The 22922-nt window shown below is 51.7% G+C and overlaps 1 protein-coding gene and 1 long non-coding RNA gene across 4 annotated transcripts in view; one reads left to right on the top strand and one right to left on the bottom strand.

The window, feature by feature from the left end:
• Positions 1-17807, top strand: part of LOC143693918 (uncharacterized) — a 72444-nt gene extending 54637 nt beyond the window's left edge. Inside the window, exons 9-14 of one of the 3 annotated variants that reach the window (XM_077176783.1) lie at positions 192-385; positions 5386-5533; positions 7007-7074; positions 14453-14577; positions 15745-15822; positions 15910-16035. In XM_077176783.1, coding sequence (XP_077032898.1) covers positions 5510-5533; positions 7007-7074; positions 14453-14577; positions 15745-15822; positions 15910-15956 — 342 coding nt within the window. In that variant the 5' untranslated portion in view covers positions 192-385; positions 5386-5509 and the 3' untranslated portion in view covers positions 15957-16035. Of the gene's footprint in view, positions 1-191; positions 386-5385; positions 5534-7006; positions 7075-7255; positions 11244-14452; positions 16036-16650; positions 16883-17284 lie in introns of those variants that run through there. The other 2 variants (XR_013181930.1, XR_013181929.1) reach the window with 2 other exon arrangements.
• LOC129120318 (uncharacterized) lies at positions 12918-19296 on the bottom strand. Its single transcript, XR_013181931.1, has 2 exons — positions 19169-19296; positions 12918-16895 (listed from the first exon to the last, which is right to left on the bottom strand). It is a non-coding gene; the product is annotated as an uncharacterized LOC129120318 (long non-coding RNA).
• Positions 19297-22922: the final 3626 nt, after the last annotated feature.

The raw sequence follows: 22922 nt of genomic DNA, 5'->3' as shown, positions 1-22922 counted from the left end.
CATAAATTAGAGGAAGGGAGGCACAGCCTTTAGCTCTTCTTCTGGGACTTTGTTTCACACTGTGATTTTTACACAGCACTTTCGTTCCACCTATGTTTGAGGACAAAATACAAAATGGTTTCAGAAAATATCTTCCCTTGCCCTTCCCTTTTCCATTTTCTTAATCTAAACGTGACCTTTTTTTTTTTCAGCTCCCTCAGAAGGGTGAGGCTGACAAGTGGTATTCCACGTGGAGATGCTGCTTTATGGCTCTCCTTGGGGCTCCCAGCTCTCCACAGATCCATCCCCTCTGCTGTGGTGAGATCCTGATTTGGGCTGCAGCCAGGATGGTCCCCTCCTACCTCAGGAGAATATCTACAGGTTAATTGTCAGCTCTGTGCTCAAGGTATCAATGTTCCTTTCTGAGGGCAGGGGTCTGAAGATCCAACCAACATATTCCCATTTTTCTTACACAAAAGGTTGAATGGATACTGGCAAGAAGAAGCTGTATTTAATTTTAGGACAGTAGTGTGGGTTCTACTTTTAAAGCACTTTGGACCAGCAGATCACCATGTGGTCTTCCAGAGCTCCAGACTTTATCAGTGGAAAGGAAGGCACACTGTGAAGCAAGAAAATGTTTCCTTCCACACTGTTTAACTAGAGTAGGCAGCTGTTTGCTTACATGTGGTGTATTTTTACCCTTTGGTTTTGTGTCCTCTCCTAAAATCAGGAAGGCTGAGGACTGATCACAAATATTTCACTCCCTGTTGGCTTTGACATGTCTTTTTTTTTCCCCCCCCCCCCGACTTTCCTTGAGTTTAGATGTTTGATTGGAATTATCCCTGTTTTGCTCCACATTATGACTAAGTAGGCTTTTAATATAAACACCTGAGCACAAAAAATCAAGATTAAGAAACTGTTCCGCTTGAATGAAAGCATTATGGCTCCTGAAATGGGATACCTGAGGTCTGAGATACCTCAGCTGTAGGAATCAGGTTCTGATAATTACAAATCCTATAGGAAATTTCAAAATTAATTCTTTCTTCTCAGTGAGGGCTGTGTAGTGTTTGCCTGCCTGTGTCATTGAGCTCAGGCTGCTCCTAGAGCCCATGAGCCATAGAAAACAAGGGACAGCAGCTAAAAAACAGTAAAAAAATACTTTGTGTGATTTCCAGCCTACTTGGAAACAGAGAGCAGAATTCTGTTTAGCTTTATGGCAGAGGAAGAGAGTTGATTTTTGGTCTTTGAAAATATATATGGCTCTGATTTAGCATTCAAGGTAATAAGCAGCCCTGGCTGTAGAAAAGAGTATTCGTAGGATATCTTTTCCTGGGTGTTTAAAATGGAAACCGAGTCACTACCACTGGAAGAGGTGCCAGTGGATTCCTCCCAGCCAAGCCTTCTCCCAGAGGCATTGGGGCAGATTTCCCTGCGAGAAGGGGATGCTGAGGGACAGCAGGGGCTGGCACAGGGCTCAGCAGTGGCTGCTGCTGGCACTGCTGTGGGTGCATTGCTGCCCAGCAGGGTATGGGAACAGCTGCTGCTCCTGCTCCCTGGGTGTCTCAGTGCACTCCTGACAGTGCCATGGGCATGGAAAAGGGACTGTTCTGTGGGCTCAGAAGGAGCATCCCCTTAGACTCATCCCTTCAGGTTTGACAGTGACAGCTGCTAAGGGAGAACAGCAGGACTGAATAATGCAGAAATCACTTCGGCACATCTGGGAAAAGGCCTCTGAGTTTCTTTCCCTAAATGCTGCAAACAGCTGGGAACTGCAGCTGTCTGAAAAACTTCATCTGATTTCTAGAAAGAATTTTGATTGGTTTTTTTAGATAATCCCCAAAGTGAGATTTTTCAGTTCTGTGTTGGTTCTGATTTGCAACAAATGCTGTTTAAAAGACAGAGAGAGACAGACACTGTAAAGGGTAAAAAACTCCATGCAAGCAGAGTTGGCTAAAAATGCCCAGAATTAAGGTGGGACCACACCCTGACAGAGAGAGCCTTGCAGCAGTACTTTCCAACATCTCCCTTGGCTGATGTGCCACAGGAACTGGAAGCCATCACATCCGCTGGGACTCGCACCCTTCACTTGGAAGGGCACAGTAACTTCAGTGCTTGTGGTTTTATGGGATCAGGAGGGGACTGTCCCCTGTCACCCCATGGGTGGTGCCTGTCTTGGGGCTGAAGCTGTGTGAGGATCTCTGCTCTGTCCTTGTAACCACAAACTGTGGATTCATATTGAGTTGAGTCTTAAAGTTCTTAGAGCAGTGCACCCATATGGAGATAAATGACTTTAAATTCACCCTGAAGCAATTGTGGAAATTTCTATGCAAAGAACTTATTTGTATGAAATTGTTATTCATGTGAAATTGTGATAAAGCTCTGAACATAAACTGGAATTCAAAAATGTTGGCTTTTGGCTGCCTTTCAGGAAAGGCATTTTATTTTCACCCTGCCCTTGGTGATCCAGAATGAAAATCTAAGTGAGATGGAAGGGTAGCTGCCATGTGCCACTTTGCATTGGTTGTGGAAGTTATTTTACATAGTTCTGGGAATTCTAGCACAAGTTGCCATCATCTTTTCATGCTCTCATTTATAAAACCTTGCCCAGTAAGGTAGCATTGGATAGATCCTGAGAGCAATGCCTGAGGCAGCTGCTCAGCTTGTTCTGGCAGGAGCACAGGCTGAATGGGCAGGGCTGTTTGCAGAGTTGGTGTCCTCCGTGGGTTTGCCTCTTCTCCCTCAGTTCTTCCTTCATCCCCTCTCCTTGAACTGTCTGACCTTGGGAAGTCTGTGCTGTGCTGCTTGTCCAAAGAGCAGGTTGCAAACTGACAAGGAGAAACAAACACCACTGGGTATCAATTGCTCAGTCAGTCCTTGGCCTTAGGGTTGGCTCTGTTGCCTTGTGCCCCAGCCAGCCCTGTAGCTGGCACTAGAAATTATTCCCTGTGAGCCTGCAGGGAGGTGCCACATGTGGGCCATCCCCCTAAGCATGGCTGTCTCTGTGTGCTGTGCCCACTGGCAATTAAAACTGACATTCAAATCAGAGATGAACAAAGTGCACAGAGGTGCTGGGGGAAAACCTCCCCCATTTCATGTTCAAATTCCATGAATTTTTTTCCTGTGGTAGGCAAGTGAGTTTTTGTCTTTGAGCTTTTGGGCTAAGGATAAATGGATGCTTTTTTCCCTTCCTTGCTTTTCCTCCCAACAAGGACAAAAAATTGCTCCCTTAAATTCCAGTCCAATTAATGGAAGTCTGGGGGAGAGGAAAGAGACAAACCAACAAGGAAGTATTTATATTTGGGATTTTCTTTGCATCTCATGGCAGGTGGGTTTGGTGTGTTTTACAGCTGCCTTCTGAAATGAGTCTGTTACTTTGCCATTCCTTTGTAAGTGAGCAGCAGTGCTGAATCTTTATCATATTGATCGTTCCCCAGGCTTTCATCTGGGGCCTGGGATAATACACAGTGTTGTTATTGCCTTGTTATTTTTCATTTGTATCCTATTGATTTGCTGCCAGGAACTCACAGGTCAATTTGCAAAAAGATAGGCTATGATTTATTTTATCTAGAAGATGATGCCACGATGGGAATGCTTTTCCAAGGCTGGCAGGGCTTTGGGTTTGTTTTGTCTCCTCTCAGGAGTGCAGCACATTCCCAACGGGTGGGATCCCACCTGGATTCCCACCCGGAGTCTCCGTGACTCTCACGGAGCTCACACGGGGTGAGTGGCTGGACAGGCGCCCACACTTCAACTGGAACTGTACTCCCAAGGAATGGCTCTTCCCTCACTGCTCTCTGTCCAGCTCAGAGATCACAGAGTCGGTGCAGCTGCACTGATATCAAAGACAGGGAGGAAGGGAGGGGAGACTTTCTGTGTCTGAGCACAAGACACGGAGCACAAGGTTGAGCACCCCCAGGTGGCAGGTGCTAAAAACAGACATGGAAAGTTATTTCTGGTGGATATTTTTGTTTGCTCTGCTAACATCAGCTCACTACCAAGCAGTAGCAGCCCAGTTCCCAACAACTCTGTGCACAGGAGGCCCACCTTGGAAACAAAACAAGGATTTGAGATCTCCTCATCTTTCTTTGACTTAGTGTTGTCAGATTCTCGGTACTGGGAAAGCAAGGATTATAAAAGTGTGTGAAACTGCACTTTAATTCCTGCAGTACAAAACTCCTGCTGCATAATTTACAAGGGGCTGGTTTTTAATTACTCCATGCAAGATGTGCTAAGTGCAGCAGGCTGATGTATCCATACACCGTGTTGTGTTCTATTATTTTTCCCTGGAACCCATCCAGGTAAACCAAACCCACAGTGAGGGACTCCCAGTCCATGTTCTGTTTACACTGCATTGAATTTTCCTGGCATCCTTTCAGCAGGAGCCATTTGACAAGGGAATTTTTTTATAGCACAGAACACCTTCTCCTGCCAGTGGAGATTTTCACTTTTGGGATTGGGGTGATGTGTCCTCCTGGTTTGTGGCAGGGAATTGGATGCTGATGTTAAACCATCCTCTCACCAGCACAGGTCACTGGAATCACCTTCCCAGTCTGGGAGGTTTTGTTCTAAATTTCAGATCATCCACGGAGCTCCAGGTGAGACACAGCCCAAACAAATCCCTCACTGACAACATCTCCCATGGCAAGGCAATTATCAGGCAGCTGAACTGCTGCCCTTATCCTACAGGGCTATTTCAAAGAATGTCTTTGTTTGTCTTCCTCTCCTACTTGTCCAAGTTTTCCCTCACATTTTGATCATTAGGATATAACTGTGTTAGACAGGAGTGAGGTCAAATGAGATTTCCTGCTTTGAGTGGAGGTGTGAGGTCACAAAATGTGCTGTGGCTGGCTGCTGAATGCCTGTTAAATCTGGCACAGCAGCACACACACACACACAAACACACATATACCCTTATAAATACTTCAGTATGTGTTTATCTTAATATGTGAGGAAAAAAGATTACCATGTTCCAAGACTGCTGGAAACTCTTAAGCACTGTTGTGCACTGAAGTGCTATTTACAGACACCAGAAAACATTCCTTTTGCAGAGAATTCATGACTGGTTGAGTTGACTTTTTTTTTTAAATTGGAGAATTAATGAAAAATGCCAAATCCTTTCAGTAGTTACTAAGGGATCTTTGATTTTTACATGTTTTTATATAAAAATGTTCCTGAATATTAGATGTAAAACATCTAAGTTGTCATTTCAAGATCTGTTCTCCTTTAGAAGCATCAAAGGTGTTACAAAATGGTCAAAACCTTCTGTTTCAGTAGAGCTCAGTCAGAATTTTTCCATCTGACAGCTCAAGAAACACGAGGAGTTTCATGTTCTGCTTTAATATTAAATACTGCTTTGTAAATCACAGAAACTGCTTCCCACCAAACCTGACTTGTGCTTTATTTCAGAGACCTGCCAAAGGAAAGCCTTGCACCTGTCAATGACTTGTGAAGAGCCCTTCCTCATTTCTGAGATCCCTGCCAGGAATGGGAGAATTACCAAGAGTTTCTAAGTTCCTCAGACAATCAGAAAATGCCCCAAACCCCTTCTGCAATTGTGAGTATGGATATTTATTTCTCAGCTTGGATTTACTGACTGACTGAGACATTCTGGCTGCTGCAGTGGCACTTTGAGAAGCTGGGGTGTTTGTAGGGAACCAGTGAGCAGAGCCCTGAAGTGAGCTCAGAGCCAGTGCACAGCCTGCAGTCTGTGAGCAAACCCGTGCACAAACCCAGCATTTCAGAGCTTCTCTTCACATCTGGCAGCCAAACCAGATTTAGATTTGCCTCACTCAGTGTGGAAAAGGAAAAAAGCAGTGAAACACGAGTTAGGTTAGTGTCTGTCTGTACAAATTCTTCCTGGGTGATAAATGATGGATTGCATTAATGGCTGTTTGCTCCCAGCACTGTTCCCCAGTGCCTAGGTCTGTAAAGCCCTCCTTTCTTTTTGCACTTATGGAAGTACATCCCAGAGCTCTGGCAAGCCCCACCTTTGGCACAGTTCCAGAAGAGCTGCCCCAGCAAATCCAGCTCCTGGGTGTCACTGCAGCCCTCGGGGACGCGGGGCTGGGCTCTCAGGCAGCAGCAAACTCGAGCTCATGTTACAGCAACCTCATCTCACCTGAGGTGCTGCTGCACAACAGGGTAAAACCTGCCTTGCCAAGGGCTTTGCTGCTGCACAGAGGCCAAAATTCCACACTAGATCAAATCAGGTGGATTAATGTCAACAGCCATAACCTTCAAGTGGGACTTGGAAATGCAGTCACTGGATTCTGCTGGACCAATCTAATTCTTCATCAATCTCTTCTCTGTCTTTTGATATCAGTAATGAATGTGTAGGATAATAAATTATTGTGTGATAATATAAATATTTTAAAGGTACCCCAAGTTAATCTTTTTAATATAACTCCTATTAGGAAGCAAGTGCTTCCTTAATATGAAAATCCATTGTCACAACCTAGAAGTGATGAATGGGTGCACTCCCAAGAGGAGGAATTAAGAAGGCAAGTCCTGACTGTTGGCTTGGGTTTGAGTTCACAGTGGCATTCAGCAGCATGGGGGCACTTGCAGCTGGGCCATGCCCAGGCTGTGCAGTCTCTTCAGTGCAGCAGGCTGCTGTGCAAATTGCTCTCTTTTGGTGCTTCGGGTTCCAAAGCTGTTGCTCCTCCGTGTTGGTCTGAAATAGGTTTACAAAATCCGTGTATAATGTATGTGCAGTGCATATTGCACGGTCTGGGGGTTTGTCCTTCGCAAAACACAAGCTCTGTCAGAAGTCTGTGGGAAGAGATTTTTCCTGCACAGTAGATTTTATCCAGCAAATTCAACTGCTGCAGTTGCAGCTGAACTTGGTGGCCAAGTCTGTTCTGACGGTGTCTGGCCTGGAATGCTCAATCTCTTCTCTTTTCCCCCCAGAACGTTCCCTACTCTCTTGGTATTTCTCCTTTTATATGATCATGCTTTTGTTAAAACTTAGAGTAGCCATTCAGAAAAATCAGAAAAATCCCTTTTCCTTTTCCCTCTCTTTGGGCAGGATGTCCTCCCGAGGATGATGGGTCACCACTTGAAGACTGATCTCAGGAAGGACAAATCAATTCTGCAGTGAGTCCTGGTGCTCCTTTTAACAATCAGCATTCCTGGTTCCCAGGGCTCTTCCTTTTCAGTAAGGCCTAAACACATCAAGTCGTTCCTGCATATTCCCTGGAGTATTTCACTGTCTCAAGACAGACAAAGGGATCTTCAAAACTTTCTGAATTGGTTCAGCATGAGGTAACAATGCACATTTTATCCCCAAAGCACCACTCTAAAGGCAGTGTCTGATTGCCCATTTCTGAGGGACTCCAGGGCCACAGGGTGGGGTCACTGCCCATGTGTTGTACAGGGGCTGAGTCTGAACTATCTGATGATCCTGGGCCCAGAAAATCTCTTACTCTGCATAATCCCCGTGACCTTTTCCTGTGCCACTCATCTGCCTGCACTCACAAGGGGCTGGTACCTGGCTGATTTTATGGAGGGCGTGCTGCATGTCCTGGGATCAGCCCTAATGTGCTGTGATTCCTTCTGCAGTGGTTACAGCCCTGTCAGGGAGCTCAGTGTTGGGCTTTACTCGGCCACTGCAGGGCTTTTCCAGAGGCCATTGCCCCGTTGCTCTGTCTGGAGCTGCTCAGCAAGCACAAGGCAGCAATTACAGACAGGGCTGCTGGGCACCCAGCCTGGGCACTGGGAGGTGGGGAGAGATCCCAGAGACACCATTCACCCACCCACAGAGCACACTAAAACACCTTCTTTATTTCTCTTTTTATTGGCTCTGTCTGCTCTCATCTGCTGCCTGAGCATTTTATCTGTTCATGCTGCTTTTTTCTATGCAATAAAAAGAGCAGACAGGCTTTTGCCCTGTATTTAAAATATTTTGCCACATTTAGAGGTAAATCACAGCCACTTTTCTGGGCTGAATAATTTCAGACTCATCAGAGATGGAAATGTTTTGATAGCAAGCGCTCTCACAGGGTCCAGCCACGGTCAGACAGGAAAAGTCTCCTCCTCCCACCTTACTTTTCTTTGCTCTGATATAAACCTGTCCCTCTCTCCCCATCTCTGGGAGTCAGCGCCCACATTCCTTCGTGCACAGTGAAGGAAAAAGGAGAGGAAGGTCTGGCTCCCAGTCCCTCCACAGGCAGAGTTTGAGTTGTTTACATGAGGAAGTCAGGGAGCAGAGATCTTCACTTCCATCAGATCTGTCCTGTCAGGAACAAGCTGACACCCTGGGCACCAAAACAGATCACAGGACCTACAACAAAAAGCAGAGCTCTGCCAAAGCTGCAGGCAGGAGTCTGTCAGGGAGAGTGATGGAGCAGGAGAGTGGTGTTCTAGCAGACACAGGGGCAAGGAAGGAAGGAAGGAACAAGAGTGAAAAGCGTAAGAAACTGGAAGAGACTTCAAGGGACACAACGCTGTTTAATGAGGCAGAAGCTGAGAGACAAGTGAGCTGCAGTGCAGGGTGATTTGCATTCTTCCAAGATGATTTGTAAAAGGGAAGAAGTTGTAGATGAAATGTTTTGATTCACCTTTATCTCACTCTGCCTGTGCACTTGTGTCATTCATTTCATGTAGTAACCTCTACTAAACAGTCAGAGGCTGCAGCATAATTTTGTTGACCCTAAATTAAGGCAAAAAGCTGCAGTTCTAGAATTTGGAGCTCATAGTACCTAATTGGCTGAAGGGCAAAATAAAGAAGTAAAGATCAATCACAGCTTTTTGTGTCACGCGAAAAGTCAAGGCTCATGCATCAGGGAACTTGAAAACAATCAGATTCATGTAAGTTCAACCTATGTCTCAATCCTAAAATTGCATTAAAATTAAACTCCCTGTTTCTAATTCTCATTCAGTGGAGCTTAGATGAACCTCAGATTTTTGGTGTTGCCACAATGGGAGTTATGGGAATTGATTGATTTCTTTGCAATGTGAAGTGCCAAAAATGGGAAACAGTGGCACGTTTGGGGGCTCTTTCTGCTTTCTTTCCTTTCTATTCCTGTCTATCCAACATGGCAAAAATGCAATCTAATTGAGTAGCAGGAAGGTGACCTCCATGAAGTTAGCAAGTGAGGGAAAAAAAAGTTAATCTTTCAGGCTTTGAAGGAGCTGATACCAGGAGAAAAACTGTGCCTGCAATACAAAGCCAGAAGTTATCGACTATCCCGAGAGATGTTTTCACAAATCAACAAAGAACACAAGCCAGGAAAAAGAAAAGAGCATTGTTCTGCTCTGTGTCCCTAAGATGGGAAACTGAAAAGCTGTGAGCATGGAGCAGGTAGGAGCTGCCTGTCAGAGGAATGTCAACTTCCAGCTGAACAGGAATAACTCAGAAGTCTTGAAGTCTCGGGATGAGTCTCTGCTGCCTTGCACACTGTGCAGTGTTTCAGTCAAAGCCCAGAAGGAGCAGAGTTTCCAGGCAGCCACAGAACACCACGTCAGGCCGTGCAGAAAGAGGATTGCAGCAGAAATGGGGCTCCTCCAGATCTACCTAAGACCCAGAATTGACACTAGATGAGGCTCAGCTGGAATAATTGTCTTAGTTCCTTCTTTTGTCCTCTCACTCCAAATATGTTTAGCTTGTATTTTACTTCAGCATGCTTCTATAAATCTTCAGAGGATCCATCTGGGAAGCACTTCCAGGATGGAAATGCTCTGACCTTTAGATGTTGACAGGGGAGGTGCATATTCTCATGTTCTGTATTATTGACAGTAATGGCAGTGCTCCCTTTTTTTTCTGTGAACAGTGTAAGTTTTACGTGTTTGTGTGACTTCAGTATATAGTTACCCTCCTACAAAACAGAATTTATATGCCAATGCTTTTATTCCAGGGATGTAGATGCAGTCCCCCATATGGATAAGCACATGACACCATTTAAGCCAGTGTCTGCAATGGCACCCATCCAAGTCCTCTGCAGCACGAGGCCATGGATGTGCCCACAGAGGCAGGAGCCCAGGCACGGCAGGTCTGCTCAGGCAGCTCCTGTCTCCTGTGCTCAGGGTGATTCCTTTTCCAGACCAGCTCTGTGCCAGACCTTGCTCCTGCAGATGTGCCCGGTGCCACCTGATGTGTGGCAGCTTTTAAGGGTGAGTCTCCACTGATGAGGGCTGCACAGCACTGCCACTCATCCCACTCAGCACTTGGACAAAATGTAGGACTGAACTCCAGAGGTAGGAACCAGTTCTTTGTTATTTCATTGTCTGAAACTTTTTCCTTGGAGCGTGTTTGGGGAAGGATGGGAGATAGACCTTTTTACCTTTCTGGTTTTGTCTCTTTCTGTGGTGCATCATATCCATCCCTTCCATAGCTGAACCAGTGGGTCTGGACTCTCTGACAGGAATTCAACAGAAATCTTTTTCAATCTTTTGTCCCCCTAGAAGCAGCCCAAGTTTTTGGGGCAATCCGTCTCAAAACATTTCTGTAAAATTTCCTTTTAGTTCTTGATGCTGCTCAGGCCCATCAGACTGACACAAAACCCCCTAAGTAATGTCCCCAGCCCCGGTGGAATGGCTGAGCTCCAGCCTTGCACTGTCCCACCGTAATTACATTGCAATTGTAGATATAATTGTGGCAGGTTCTAGGCCACTGGCTCTGAATCCTCCTGAATTCTCAGGGCTGACCGTGGCATTTGTACTTTCCTGTCCCTGGGGCTGATCACTCCGAGCTTCCCAAGGGACCAAGCGCTCGCTCTGCACAGCTCCTTGGAGCTGAGGGTGCCTGCCCACACTGAGAGATGGGTGAGTGAGCGACCCCGTAATGTTCAGGTTGGTTCGGCTGATCTCGCGTTGGTTCGGCTTATCTAGTTCGGTTGGGCTTATCTAGTTCGGTTGGGCTTATCTAGTTCGGTTCGGCTGAACGCGGTTCCGTCCCGTTCCGTTCAGTTCACCTCAGCTAAGCTCGGATCGATTCGGCAAATCCCGGCCAGAGTCGGCCCTTCGGGTACGCTCGGCTGTTATCGGCCACACTCGGCTGTTGTCGGCTCCTCTCGGCCACGCTTGGCTCTTCAGCCGTACCTGACTCTGCTCCGCGGTGTAGTGGCGGCCGCTGGCAGGGCCCCGCTCCCCGGCCTGAGCCCTGTGAGGGGACAGAGCGCTGGGACAGCCGCCTCAGCCCGGGTCACCCTGTCCCTGCCCGGCCCCGCGTCCCCCGGAGTGCGCCCTGCAGCGGCCTTTGGGCCAGGAGCGGGGACAATGCCCTTGGCTCGGCAGCAGCGCCGGGAGGCAGCGGGCGGTGCCCTCAGGTGAGCGGCCGGAGGGGAGGGAGCTGGGCCGGGGGCACCGGGGCCGGGGCACCCACAGGGGGCCGGGGCTGCTTTGGGCGCTGCTGCGTGGGACCCGCTGTGGGTGGGACGGGTCTGTCCCGGGCCTTGCGGCTCTCTGGGATCGTGTTCCGTGGAATAAAGCTGGGGCTCGTCCCAGCTGCGGGAACAGCGTTTTATTGGGTGAGAAACAAAGTTCACTCTTTAGAATTTTTACACGTTTGTTAAGGGATAAAAGGCAGCGCTGGGGTGCTTGGCTGTTTGCCGGGAGCACCCGGTTACCTTAAACCGTGTTCTCTATATTGTGTTCCATTGCAGTGGTGTATGCATATTCATTACAGTTTATACATATTCAAAGAGTCCTTTGAGTTTAGATGTTCTTTTGCTTGGTTTTAACCTTCGTGCCATCTTGTGGATTAAACCAATATACTTTATTTCTTCCTGTGGTGCCATCCTGTTTTATTTTCACTCCCTCGTTATTTGATAACGAGGGTCAATACGTTTTTTCTTTTTTTCAGTGCTCTGGTTTCTGTTTCTGTTATCTTGTGTTTCAGATAAGATTGTCCCCAAATGTGGGAAATCACCTAATTATCTGACACCATTTTCTGAGTTACTTGCATGTAAAAGCATTTTAACATTTCGCAGTCTCTATTATGCTGCAGTCTAAAATAGTATCTATTACACTGCTATTTATAAAAGCTATGCAGTGCATACACGAACTGACAGATTATACTTTATCAAGAGCAGTAGTTACAGATTTTACCCTCTCAGGATTTTTGTGGTCAATAATACCGTGCCAGAGCTAATAGATAAATGCCAAAGGCAATAACTGCATTTGTTATTTATATTTCTGGGGTGGGCTGAGCTCTGTTTTCCGGGAAGCAGCGGGATGGGTGTCCCTGTGCCCACCCCCCTGGGTCCCAGAGAGAAGCTGCTCCTGTGGCTGCAGCTGAGGGGCAGTGGGAAACCTGAACAGTCCTGATGGAAACCGATGCAAAACCAGGTTTTGTTGGGTTTGGGACTTGCCACTTTTCCCTGATCCGTGTGTTTTGCCTTAGGAAACAGGAACTGGGCACCAAGACATTTTGTTACCCTAGAAGGGACGAGTTTGTTTGTGTTTATTTCCTGAGCCACCTGGAACGATTTGGGTCTCAGTTGGCACCTGAGAGCCTCCTTCTGTGTCCTGGGTGGGGTGGTGGCTATCAAAGGGGTAAAAGTTGGAGCAGGAGGGTGGGTGGAGAGGAGAGCAGTGGCTCTTTGGGGATTTGCATCTGGAAAGGGCCCTCAGTTTCCCTATGGGAGTCCTGGAAACAGAGCTGAGAGTCCCTGAGCAATGAGGATGGTGCAGCTGGAGTGCTGAGAGTGCAGAGGCTGCAGTGGGTGTTATCTGCTCGCTCTCCTGATGTCCCATCTCTAATGCTGGGCTGGCACCCAGGCACCTCCCAGGGCTGGACACCCTCAGGGCAGGGGTGGTTTTTAAATGTTTTAAATGCTGCAGCAGCTCCCTCAGATTGGATGAGTGTGAGGATATCCAGCTCTTTCTTAGGGCTTGGAGCATAGCAAGGGTGCAGGGCTCATGGTCAGTCTTGTTTAAACACTTGTAATAGCAAAATATTTTAAAACAGAGACTTTGAGGAAATAACATCCGTGAGTCTGTTGCAAGGATAGGTACAAGCTGTCTTTATTAAAGATCCACACTGCTGGATGTTTTGTCAAAGCACTCTGGGGACAGAAGGTGTCCCCAAAGCTTCATTAACCCCTTGTTTTCTGCTGGTAGGGCAGGGTGTGAGCCCAGCCTCGGGGGCTGTGTGGCTCATCCTGCCTGGAGCAGGGACACCCCGTGAGGCTGAGCCACAGAGGTTCAGTTGTTGGAGCAGGTGGGGATCTCTTTGTGCCTGGGAATTGTTGTTGCTGCGTTCCTGTCCCAGCTGCAGGGTTCCCTCAGAGCCTGTGCCCTGCAGCAGCACTTGGAGCTCCTGTGCTGGGCAGGGAGCAGCTCTGGGCTGGGGCTTTCAGTCCCATCAGCGTCCATTGAAATCCAGCGTTTGTTTTACTTCCATCAGCCTCTCTGCTGTGCCACCCTCGGTGCCAGGGGACAGAGCTGTGGGAAGGCTCCATCCCATCTGTGCCAAGTGCTGCCAGCGCTTCCAGCAGCACTGCTGGGGCATCAAGGGCTGCCTTTGGAGCCTGGCTTTCACAGAGGGTTACACACTCTGCCCTTCAGCATCCAGCTGCATCCTACAGCTGGATAGTTCAGCTCGCAGGGAGCAGAGTCAGCTCTTGGGCCCAAACCAGGTTTTGTCCCACAGAGAGCAACTGAGCTTCCTGAGGTAGCACACAGATGTGCACTGGCCTTTGGGGCTAATAGTGAGTGCTGCCAGGTGATTGTGATAAGGTTGAACTGAAGCTTTCTTAGAAAAGCCATCAGCTGTAAGGAGAATCTATGGAAAACAGGTGGCTGGTGCACTAGCTGGTAGTAGGTCCTGGGCTTTTCTTCTTCTTCTCTTTAACCTGTTCTTAAGAGGACCCCAAAACTGCAAAATCAAAAGGAAGGGGGATGTGGGGGTGAAAGTTGCTTTTCATTTTTTGAAGTGTTGCTGTGGATTTTGGTGTGTCAAGTGGCACTACCAAAACAGCATTGGAATAACCAAACTTCAGGACTCTGCACTTAATTCCTTGAATGTGTTTGTGTGGGTGCAGGAAATGCCAAATCCCAAGGCAATTCCATGTCTGTAACTTCAAGTGCAACATCTTTAAAACCAAGTGCTCAGTGTGGGCTTTCCACGTGGATGCAAATGGTCAAAGGCCTTTCTTGTGTCCCAAAAGCAAAAACCTTTTCTCTGTGAGGTTTTGGAGGGGATTCTCTTTGGGATTTCTTGTGATGCAGCATCCTGGGTGTCCCTTCCTTTGTGCAAAGTCCAATGATAAAGGATGGAATGGCTGACACATGGGGTCTGGGATAAAAGTGGTTCTGTTAAAATTGGGCAAAGAATGCAATAAGAAAAATGAGCATCCTTTCAATGTCTGAAATAGTCAGGAATAAAAGTGCTGGAAAAGGACACGTTTATGTTTGAATTGGTGTCACCTCTCATGGATAAAACCCCATAGTGAGCAATCAGAGCAGAAGTATGAGAGCTAGGATCCTTTGACTTCCACAGTGGATTTAATTTTCTTTTTCTCCTCTCTTTCAGGGCAGGAAAAATCATCAAACTCCTCCCATCTTTGCCAAAAGCTTTGGTGTTTAAGCAGCCAAAGGCAAGAGGCCTCAGCACCAAGGGTCTGCGCTGGAGGGCTCTGGTCCTGCCCATGCTGTGGGGTGAGTCAGAGGGACACAGGGCTCCTCTTTTCCTCTCTGCTGGGATTAACTGCCATGGGAATGCCATTGCTGACAGCCCAGCCCCAGCTGTGTCTGCTGGAGAAGGGCAGAGGTGAAGAGACAAATGCCAGAGTTCCCTGGGGATGCTGGAGTTGTGGTGTTGGCTGTGCCCTGAGGGGCAGGTTGGGCATTATCTGTGCACCCAAGGACTGCTCTGGGGGTTTGGGAGCTCTCAGTGCATTCCCAGCTCTGCCAGGGCTGGCAGCCGGTGCAGGGCTGGGTGACAGCCTCTGCTCGGGCTGGGGGCAGGCATGGCCCTGGCACAAATGCAGGGGCAGGGCTGGGAGGATTTGGGAGCAATGGGAGGAGAATGAGGGATGGTGCTGGGCACAGTGGTCAGCCTGTGCTCGTGTCAGCACAGCCCTGCAGGGCCCTGGCATCTGGGAGCAGCTCCAGCTCTCCTGGGGCCCAGGGATGGGCTCTGAGGGACTGGGTTTACCTGTGGCTTTCCAGGTCAGCAGGAACAAGGGCAATGTGGTGCCAGAGCTGTGGCCCATCCCATCAGGCTGTATTTCCCTCTGGGAAAGCAGAACAGTCTCTGGGCTGAGGTGAGTTTCCTGCAAGTGCTTAGAATCCAGGGAAATGGGAGTTCAGGAATTGCATCTGCTGCTGGGAACAATGCCTTAGGCTTGCTTAGTTTGTGTCTGTGAGAAGTGGGCTTTGGGCTGGAGAGGTGCTGTTGGCAACAAAAGATGGAGTCAATCCTCTCCAGGGATGTGCAGTGAAGGACTGAGTGGGAGGGAAGGGGAGTATTTAGAAATGATATCAGCATTTCTCCCAAAATTGGGGTGCAGCAGTGATGGGGGTGGTTGGGTTTGCTCTGGGCCTTGTTATTCCTTGTGCAATTTTCAAATTCTGTTGCATGATTTACTGTCCAGTATCTTTCTAACAAAAACTGACAGAAATTTAGGTTAAGATTAGAACTTAGGTCCATTCACTGCAAAATCTTGCCAAGACTGGAGGACTGTGATGATGGCTGCTCTCAGCAAAGGTCACTTATTAATGCTGTGTCAGATTTCCCTCAGTGCTGGGCAGGAAAGGTGAGGGTTTGGATCAGGAATTCTGCAAACAAGGCCTGGGTGACGGTTGATTTGTTTTGTTTTTCAGTGAGCCAGGGCTGGCACAGGGAATCGTGCAGGTACTGGTCTGGCACCAGAGCTGCTGCCCTTTGGAGCCATTTTAAGGGTATGATCATAGAACATTTTGGGGGCTGTTTTCAGAACTCCTGTCCCCAGCCCATTGCTAACCCTGGGACATCTGCTCTGGTTTCAGGCTGTCCTTGCTGGAGCACCCTGGTCCCTGCCATCCCCAAGCCCTGAGACACAGACGGAGCCCTGTCCCAAGTGGCCTTTGGCACCTTGTCAGGAATGTGGCAGCAGCCCCGGGAGCAGGCTGGAGGTGAGAACTGGGTGTTTGAAACTGAGGAGTGTTTATCTGGGGCTGGGGGGAAGGGGGAGGAGTTTCCATCCCCACTGGAGCTTTCCTGCTGGGATGGGGCAGCACAGGCAGCAGAATTAATTGTGCACCTCCCATGGGCATTGCTGGCCTTGGTGTCTGTGTTTTGCCATCAGACCGTGGCACTTTGCTGCTGTCACTGCCACTGCCAGCCCAGCTGGGGGCTGTGCCCTCCTGCCAGCCCCACACAGGAGCTCCAGGGGTGCCTCTGTGCCCTGTTGGGAGCGTTTGCTGGGAATGTGCCTCAACCCTGGGAGTGTCCCTTTGTCCCTGGGCTGCCAGACAGAGCTTTGGGCTGCTCAGGCTCAGGGTTGGATTGCCAAAGGCACTGAGAGGGAGCAGCACAGGGAGGGTGCTCAGAGAGGGGCTGGCAGAGCCCAGCTGGCAGGCTGGGCTGGGTGCTGCAGGTGGGTGGGTGTGCACTGCAGGGAGCAAATGTCCCCTTCCCTAACCAGCCCTGCAGATCCCAAGGGCTCCTAGAGCAGGATTTTATTCCTCACTTCCCTTTGTGGAAATTCATTCTCCAAATTGCCATGAGCAATTCTTGGATTTCTCTAGGAGAAAACCTCCCAACAGAGACAGATTGCAGTGGAGGCCAGAGTTGTGTTTGGAGCAGAGAGTGCTGAGAGCTGCGTCTGCCTGTGCTGCCACAGCCTGACCACAGCCACATGGAACAGCCTGGGAAAAGGGAATTGGGGGAATTGCTGATGCCCCAGTGAGAAGAACACAAACTCACAGCCATTCAGCCTGACAGTCCCCTCCACCCAGAGCTCAGCACACATCCTCAGAGGTAAGTCCAGCATCTGAAGGAAAAAAAAACACAGAAGAAAAAGGTGATTTATTTTGCTTTAAAGTTATTTTGAGTTGTTATTAAACCCAGCCAACATTTGCTCTTGATTTTGGTTGGGTGAATAACGAGCAGTGGGTATAGATGATACCATTCATGTAGCTGAAAACCTGGTGTAACCTAGAGGGGATACAAGAACTGTTTGTGTAGGAAAACGTGAGAGGATGTCAGGGGGAGTGAGGTGGCATTTTTGAGGGAATAGCTCCCAACCACCACAGCCGTAGCATGCCTGGAGCCCTGGCGGGACCCAGCCCTGCACTGGCTGCAGCCAGAACGGCTCTTCCTGACCACGGCGATGCCGGTCCCAGTCCCGATCCCAGCCCCAGTCCCACCTCGATCCTCCAGCCCCAGCACCCACCTGTACCTTGCCTGCCAAGGAAGAAGCGGCCTGGCTCCCCCAGCAAATAGGGGCAGGATCAGGACCCGAATCCCCAGGCCTAAATCCTAATCCCGGCCCCACCCGAGCACCTTGGACCCTGCTCAGTACCAGCAGCAGCCTCTAATCTGGATCTCTGCACAGCACTCAGACGGACGCTCCCACCGCATCCCGAGATGAGCACCCCCCACAGAAAGCAGGACAGGTGCGGATCCGCCGGGATTTATGGGCGGGCGGGGGGGAGGTGGGGGCCCCGGGGGCGGGGCCGGCACAGGTGCGAGGGAACCCAGTGCGGCTGCGCAGGGAGGGGCCTTAGGGGATTTAAGGCGCGGGGAGGGGCTGGTGGAACCATGTGCTCCTCGGCGTTTGTTAAGGGAGGTTGCTACTGGCCGGGGCCTATATCTCTTTTTCTCTACGTTTCTTTTCTTTTCTTTTTTTTTCTGTTGTATTTCTTGTTCTGTATACTTCTCCTTTCAACCCTCCTTTCCACCTCCCCCCCCCCCCCCCCCCCCCCCCCCACGGCCACCCCCAACCCCCGCCCCGACTTCATTCCTCTACCCCACCTTATTTCTCCGTCCTCTTCCTTCCCGCCCCAACCGAGCTCCCCCCCACCCCTTCTCCCTCCTCCCCGCCCCCCCCCCCCCCCCCAGTCGCGCCCCATCTACCCTCAATCCTGCTCCTTCCTCCACCCCGCCTTACCCCCAGCCTCATCCCCTGCTACCCTGCACACCCCGACCTGCCCCCACCTTCTCCTCACCTACTCCTCCGCTCCCCTATTCTCGTTCTCCATTCCCCGCTCCCCTCCTTTCCTCACAGCCGCGGGGCTCGGGGTGCCGGGCAATAATAAAGCCCTAAGGGCTGGAGCTCGGCGCCCCTGCCCTCGCTGGGGTCCCCACGCGGGGCCGGACGCGCTCTGCAGGTGCCCCTATTGCAGTCCAACACACCACCCGACACCGCCGGGGCTCCGGTTTTCCCAACATCACACTGGGGGGGTCCTGGGGAGAGGGGTCCGAGTTACAGGGGCCGCCTCATTAGGAGGGGGTCTCCCCGGAGGAGGAAATCGGGGAGAGGGCCGGGCCTGACGGGTAACTCCCCCTCCAGGCCCCGCCCACTCCCCGGGACTCCTCCGGCCGGGGGGAGGGGCGGGGACAGTCGTGTGGTTGGCTTTTTTTTTTGTTTGTTTTAAATTTGTGTTTACCGTACAGAATAACGTGCCCCTCTTTGCTTCCCTACCCGCCCCTCCCCCCCCGGGCCCCGGTCTGGAGGCGGGGGGGGGCTGGAGGGCCCCCTCCGGAGGAGGGATCCAGCCTAATCTACCCACACCCCCCCACCCCAGGACCACCCCCCCCCCCCCCCCCCCCCAGTGTGATGTTGGGAAAGCCGGAGCCCCGGCGGTGTGTTGGACTGCAATGGGGGCACCCGCAGAGCGGGTCCGGCCCCGTGTGGGGACCCCAGCGAGGGCAGGGGCGCCGGGCTCCGGCCCTCAGGGCTTTATTATTGCCCGGCACCCCGAGCCCCGCGGCTGCGAGGAAAGGAGGAGAGGGGAGGACGGGGAGACAGGAGAGATGGGAGAGGTGAGGACGGGGAGGGAGAGGGGTCGGAATGAGGAGGGAAGCGGGAGAGGAAGGGAAAGGCCGAGGGGGGAGAAGAGAGACGGTGGAGAGACGAGGAATAGAAAGGAGTAGCGGGCAAGGGACCGGACGGGAAGGAGGGGGGGGGGGTTCGGGTTTAGAAGGAGAGGAAAGGAGCGTTTCAGGGCGAGAGGGAAGGGGGAGAAAGAAAGGGAATACGCGGAGAAGGAAGGAGGGGTAGAGAGAGAGACAGAAGGAAAGGCCGAAGCTTCCGCGCCTTACCTGCGGAGTCCCCACAGGGAGCTCCCGTCCGCACCGTGCACTGAGTGAGCAAATGGTGGCTGAAGCGATTTCCGGGGTCTAAATCACCTCGGCCCCGCCCCGCGCAGCCTCCCTCGGGCCCCGCGCACCTGAGCTGGCCCCGCCCCTCGTACCGCCCCTTGTGCCGCCCGGCCCCGCCCCTGACACCGCCCCCGTTCTGTCAGGCCCCGCCCAGCCGTGCCAGGCCGGCAAATGTTTGAGGGGCGGGGGCATCGCTCGAGGCCCCGCCCCCCGCACCGCTGTCCCCCGCCACGCAGGGGCGCCGCGCTCGCACTGCTCTCCGTATCCGCCAGAGGGCGCCGTGCGGGGTCCCGGCTCCACACGGCGGCTCCGCACCGGGGAACGGCCGCGATCCCGCACTCGGCAGCGCCCCGTGCCCGCGGCCATCCTGGGCCCAAAACCGATTCCGGGCCCGGTGCCGCTTCGATCCGCCCGACGGGGGAGAGGGGGCACCGCCCGGCACACCCCAGCGGCGCTCTGCCCCCCACCCCCGGCCACGGTGGCGGTGGCACCGTCGCAGCGCCCCGTGCCCGCTCTCCGTGGCCCCGCCCCCCTATTCCCCCCGGTCCCGGGAGCCTCGCTCGGCGCTGTGCGAGCCCCGTCCGACGGCTGCTCCCGCCGGGGACCGCTCGGAGCCCGGAGCGCTGCGGCGGGGCCGTGACCGTGGCCCGGGGTGCGGGGGCCGAGCGCTGCCTGGGTCTGCCGGGGGTCCCGGGCGGTGCCGCCTCTCCCCCGTCGGCATCGGGACCAGGATCGGTATGGGGTGGGAGGAGCCGCTCCGGGCGGGACTTGGGGCCGAGTCTGACACCGCCGCTCTCGCCCGGGAGGAGCGGCGGGGAACCGGGCGGGACAGCGGCGGCCGTTCCCCGGTGCAGACGCGGAACCGCGGCCAGGACCGGGCCCGGCGCGGGGGCTCCGACCGGCACCGTGTGCTCGGGGGGCGGCCCGGCCTGTGGGCTCTGTCCCCGGACCCCAAAATGCAGGACTTGGCCTCTGTGCTCAAGGCCTGGATGAGCCTCGTTCTGCACTCCCGAAACAGAGGGCTCAAGTCCCTGCTTCACAGCCCTGGGCCTGGCCAGGTGGGACTGGGTCCAAGTGCCAGCAGCGGAGGACTTTGTCCCTGAGCCCTTCTCACCTTCACCACCACAGAAAAAACCCAAAACAAAACAAAAAAAACCACCCACAGGACTTAAGACTCTGATTCTGAGACCAGAAAAATGCCCAATTTATTAGTCTCAGTTCACAGGGTCGTGGAATTGACTGTGGACATCCCTACAGATGGTGACAGGGAATGGACCTCTCACACTTGATTCTGTTGTGAGAACTGCTTCAGGCTAGCAAAAAAACCACACGTGGCATAAGAAGGTAGGAAGCCTGCCCTGAAAGGATGCCATAAAATGCAGCCTATCTGCAATACTGTGTTATCCCAGCAATGTGATATCCTATTATCCCCACCCGGGTTTGTTGTGCCCCCTCCGGCTCACTGAGCGATGCCGCTTGTGGCTCCAGGCGCTCCCGTGGTGCAGGGAACACCCACGGATCCGCTCGGCTCGGGCCACTCCCAGTGCGCAGGCCGGAGCGGGCAGCAGCAGGTGACGATCTGGGTGCTCCTCCCTGGGTCCTGAGCTCAGGCTGAGGGAGCTCCCACCTGCCGCTACCGGGAAGGAGCAGCTCCCCAAGGATGGCCGCGCTCCCGTGCGATGGCAGCTGCCCTGCCTCTCTCAGGGACAGCGTGAGCGTTGGAAGAGGAACCGGAGCCCCAGCGGCAGGGGCTCGGCAGCAGCCGGCACTGAGCCCCCTGCACTGAGCAGGAGCAGAGGGACGTACCCGAGCCCGGGACTCGCATCCCGCACGGGGACTCGGGGACGTGGGGTCTCTGCTTGGGCTCCGCCAGGAGGAGGAGGCGGATGGGATGGGAGTGCCCGGGAAGAGCCCGGCACTGCCAGCCGACAGGGCTGGTGCTGAGGGGAGAACTCGCTCTGTGTTCCTTGAGCGGGATTTAGGGATGGCCAGAAGCTTTAATATTCATTTTACAGACTATCCCACACCGACCGATACCAACGTGCATTATGCAAAACCGCCACAATGTCTGCAGGCTTCAAACAAAGATAAACAATGCTGTTCTCCTTTCCTTCTTTATGCAAGTACACGTAGCTAAGATTAGTAACACCTGATACCATTTTCTCTTTAAAACTCTGGCCAATACCATGCCACTGACTAGGTTTCAAAAGCAGAAAGATGACAGCCATAAATTAAACCTGATGCCAGATCTTTGCATATTTAGCTTTCCATTACAGAAATCCCTGGATGGATCCACGTGCTCCTCTGCTCCTATGATCTGAGGTTTTGTCTCACTCTCATCTCATTAGGATGCCCTAAATCCAACCTGTTCTGCTTCTCAGACCAAGGCCTGCTGCCATCTCTGCTCGTGACATTTGCATGGCACACATTGTTACCATACTGATAATGGCAAAACAAATTGCCTCTCTTTCTTTCTGCAATAAACAATAAATAAAAGTTCAGCTTCTGGGGAGCTGCAGCTGTGAAACTCATGAGCAGCTCTCAACATGATCTAAACGTGGAGCTGCTCTTTTTCAAGTCTTCCCCTGTAGAAAATCCACATTGTTGTAAAATGCCACCAAAGCAGGAATTGCTGCTGAAGCTCTCTTAGCGCACAAGGGAAGAGCCATTCATGGGGCTAAAAGTGCCTCATTCCCACTTTTCATTGCTCTTGGATCAACCTATGTGTTAATTTCCATCTTCCTGATAAGTCTTGATCTTTTGTAGTGGAATCAAAGCAAAGCAGAGGTGAGCAAAACTCCACCTGTTGGTATGATCCTTCCAACTGCTTTAATTTATGTTGTTCCAGCTGTATTTATTTCATTAATAAAAGGCAAATTAAAGAGTCTTTTTATCTCCACGGTTTATGTTGTCTTTTGCTTGCTTGGACTTTTGCTTTCTGCCCTTTGCCAGTCTTGGCACGTTCACCTTTCAGGATTCCCATCCTCCGCCCTGCCCGGGCTGCCTCTGGCTCAGCTCCCTTGGCAGCTGCTGCTTTCACCTGAGCTTTTTGCCTTTAGCTCATATCCCTTTCCATCGGCCATGCCTCCCAACTGCTCCAGCCCGGGAATTCCCGCCTGTGAACAAGCAGGGATTCCCTCCCCTGGCCCAGGGAAGCCTCCACCCATGCACACATTGCCAAGGGTCAGGGGCTGCTCCAAACCTTTGGTATCCCAGAGCTCCCGGATCACTCCCAGGGCAGAGCTGGGAGCCTGTCCTAAGGACCAGGACTGACGCACGCGGTGACTGCAAAGTCCCCCATGGATATTGGATCCAGCTGTCAGGAGCAGGTGCAGCCAAGGCAGCCCATTTCCTTCCCACTGAGAGATCTCCAGCACTTCAGCCTGGTAAGGCTGGCACACAAATCCCTGCTCTGGGGCACAGCAGTGACTGCAGCGCATCCAGGAGAAGGCAAATGCAATGATCGTGGCTCAGTTCTGAGGCTGTGATCGAGATTCATTCTCAGTAATTTCAAACAACGATTTCACCCCACTGCTTAGTTCTTTCTACAGCTGGGACTCCAATAAGAGGAGAAAGGAGGCAGTTTACTGGAGCCCCTTTCCTGCCAAACATTGAAGTTCATTCAGGTCCTGAGAGAAAGCACAGCCAGGGAGAGCTGCCCCTGCTCTGCTGGGATTGCACCCTGCACTCACGA

The sequence above is a fragment of the Agelaius phoeniceus genome, chromosome 4, assembly GCF_051311805.1.
Source record: "Agelaius phoeniceus isolate bAgePho1 chromosome 4, bAgePho1.hap1, whole genome shotgun sequence".
Classification (NCBI taxonomy): Eukaryota; Metazoa; Chordata; class Aves; order Passeriformes; family Icteridae; genus Agelaius; species Agelaius phoeniceus.
The sequence above is the reverse complement of the archived record's forward strand: the minus strand, read 5'-3'. Positions and strand labels throughout refer to the sequence as shown.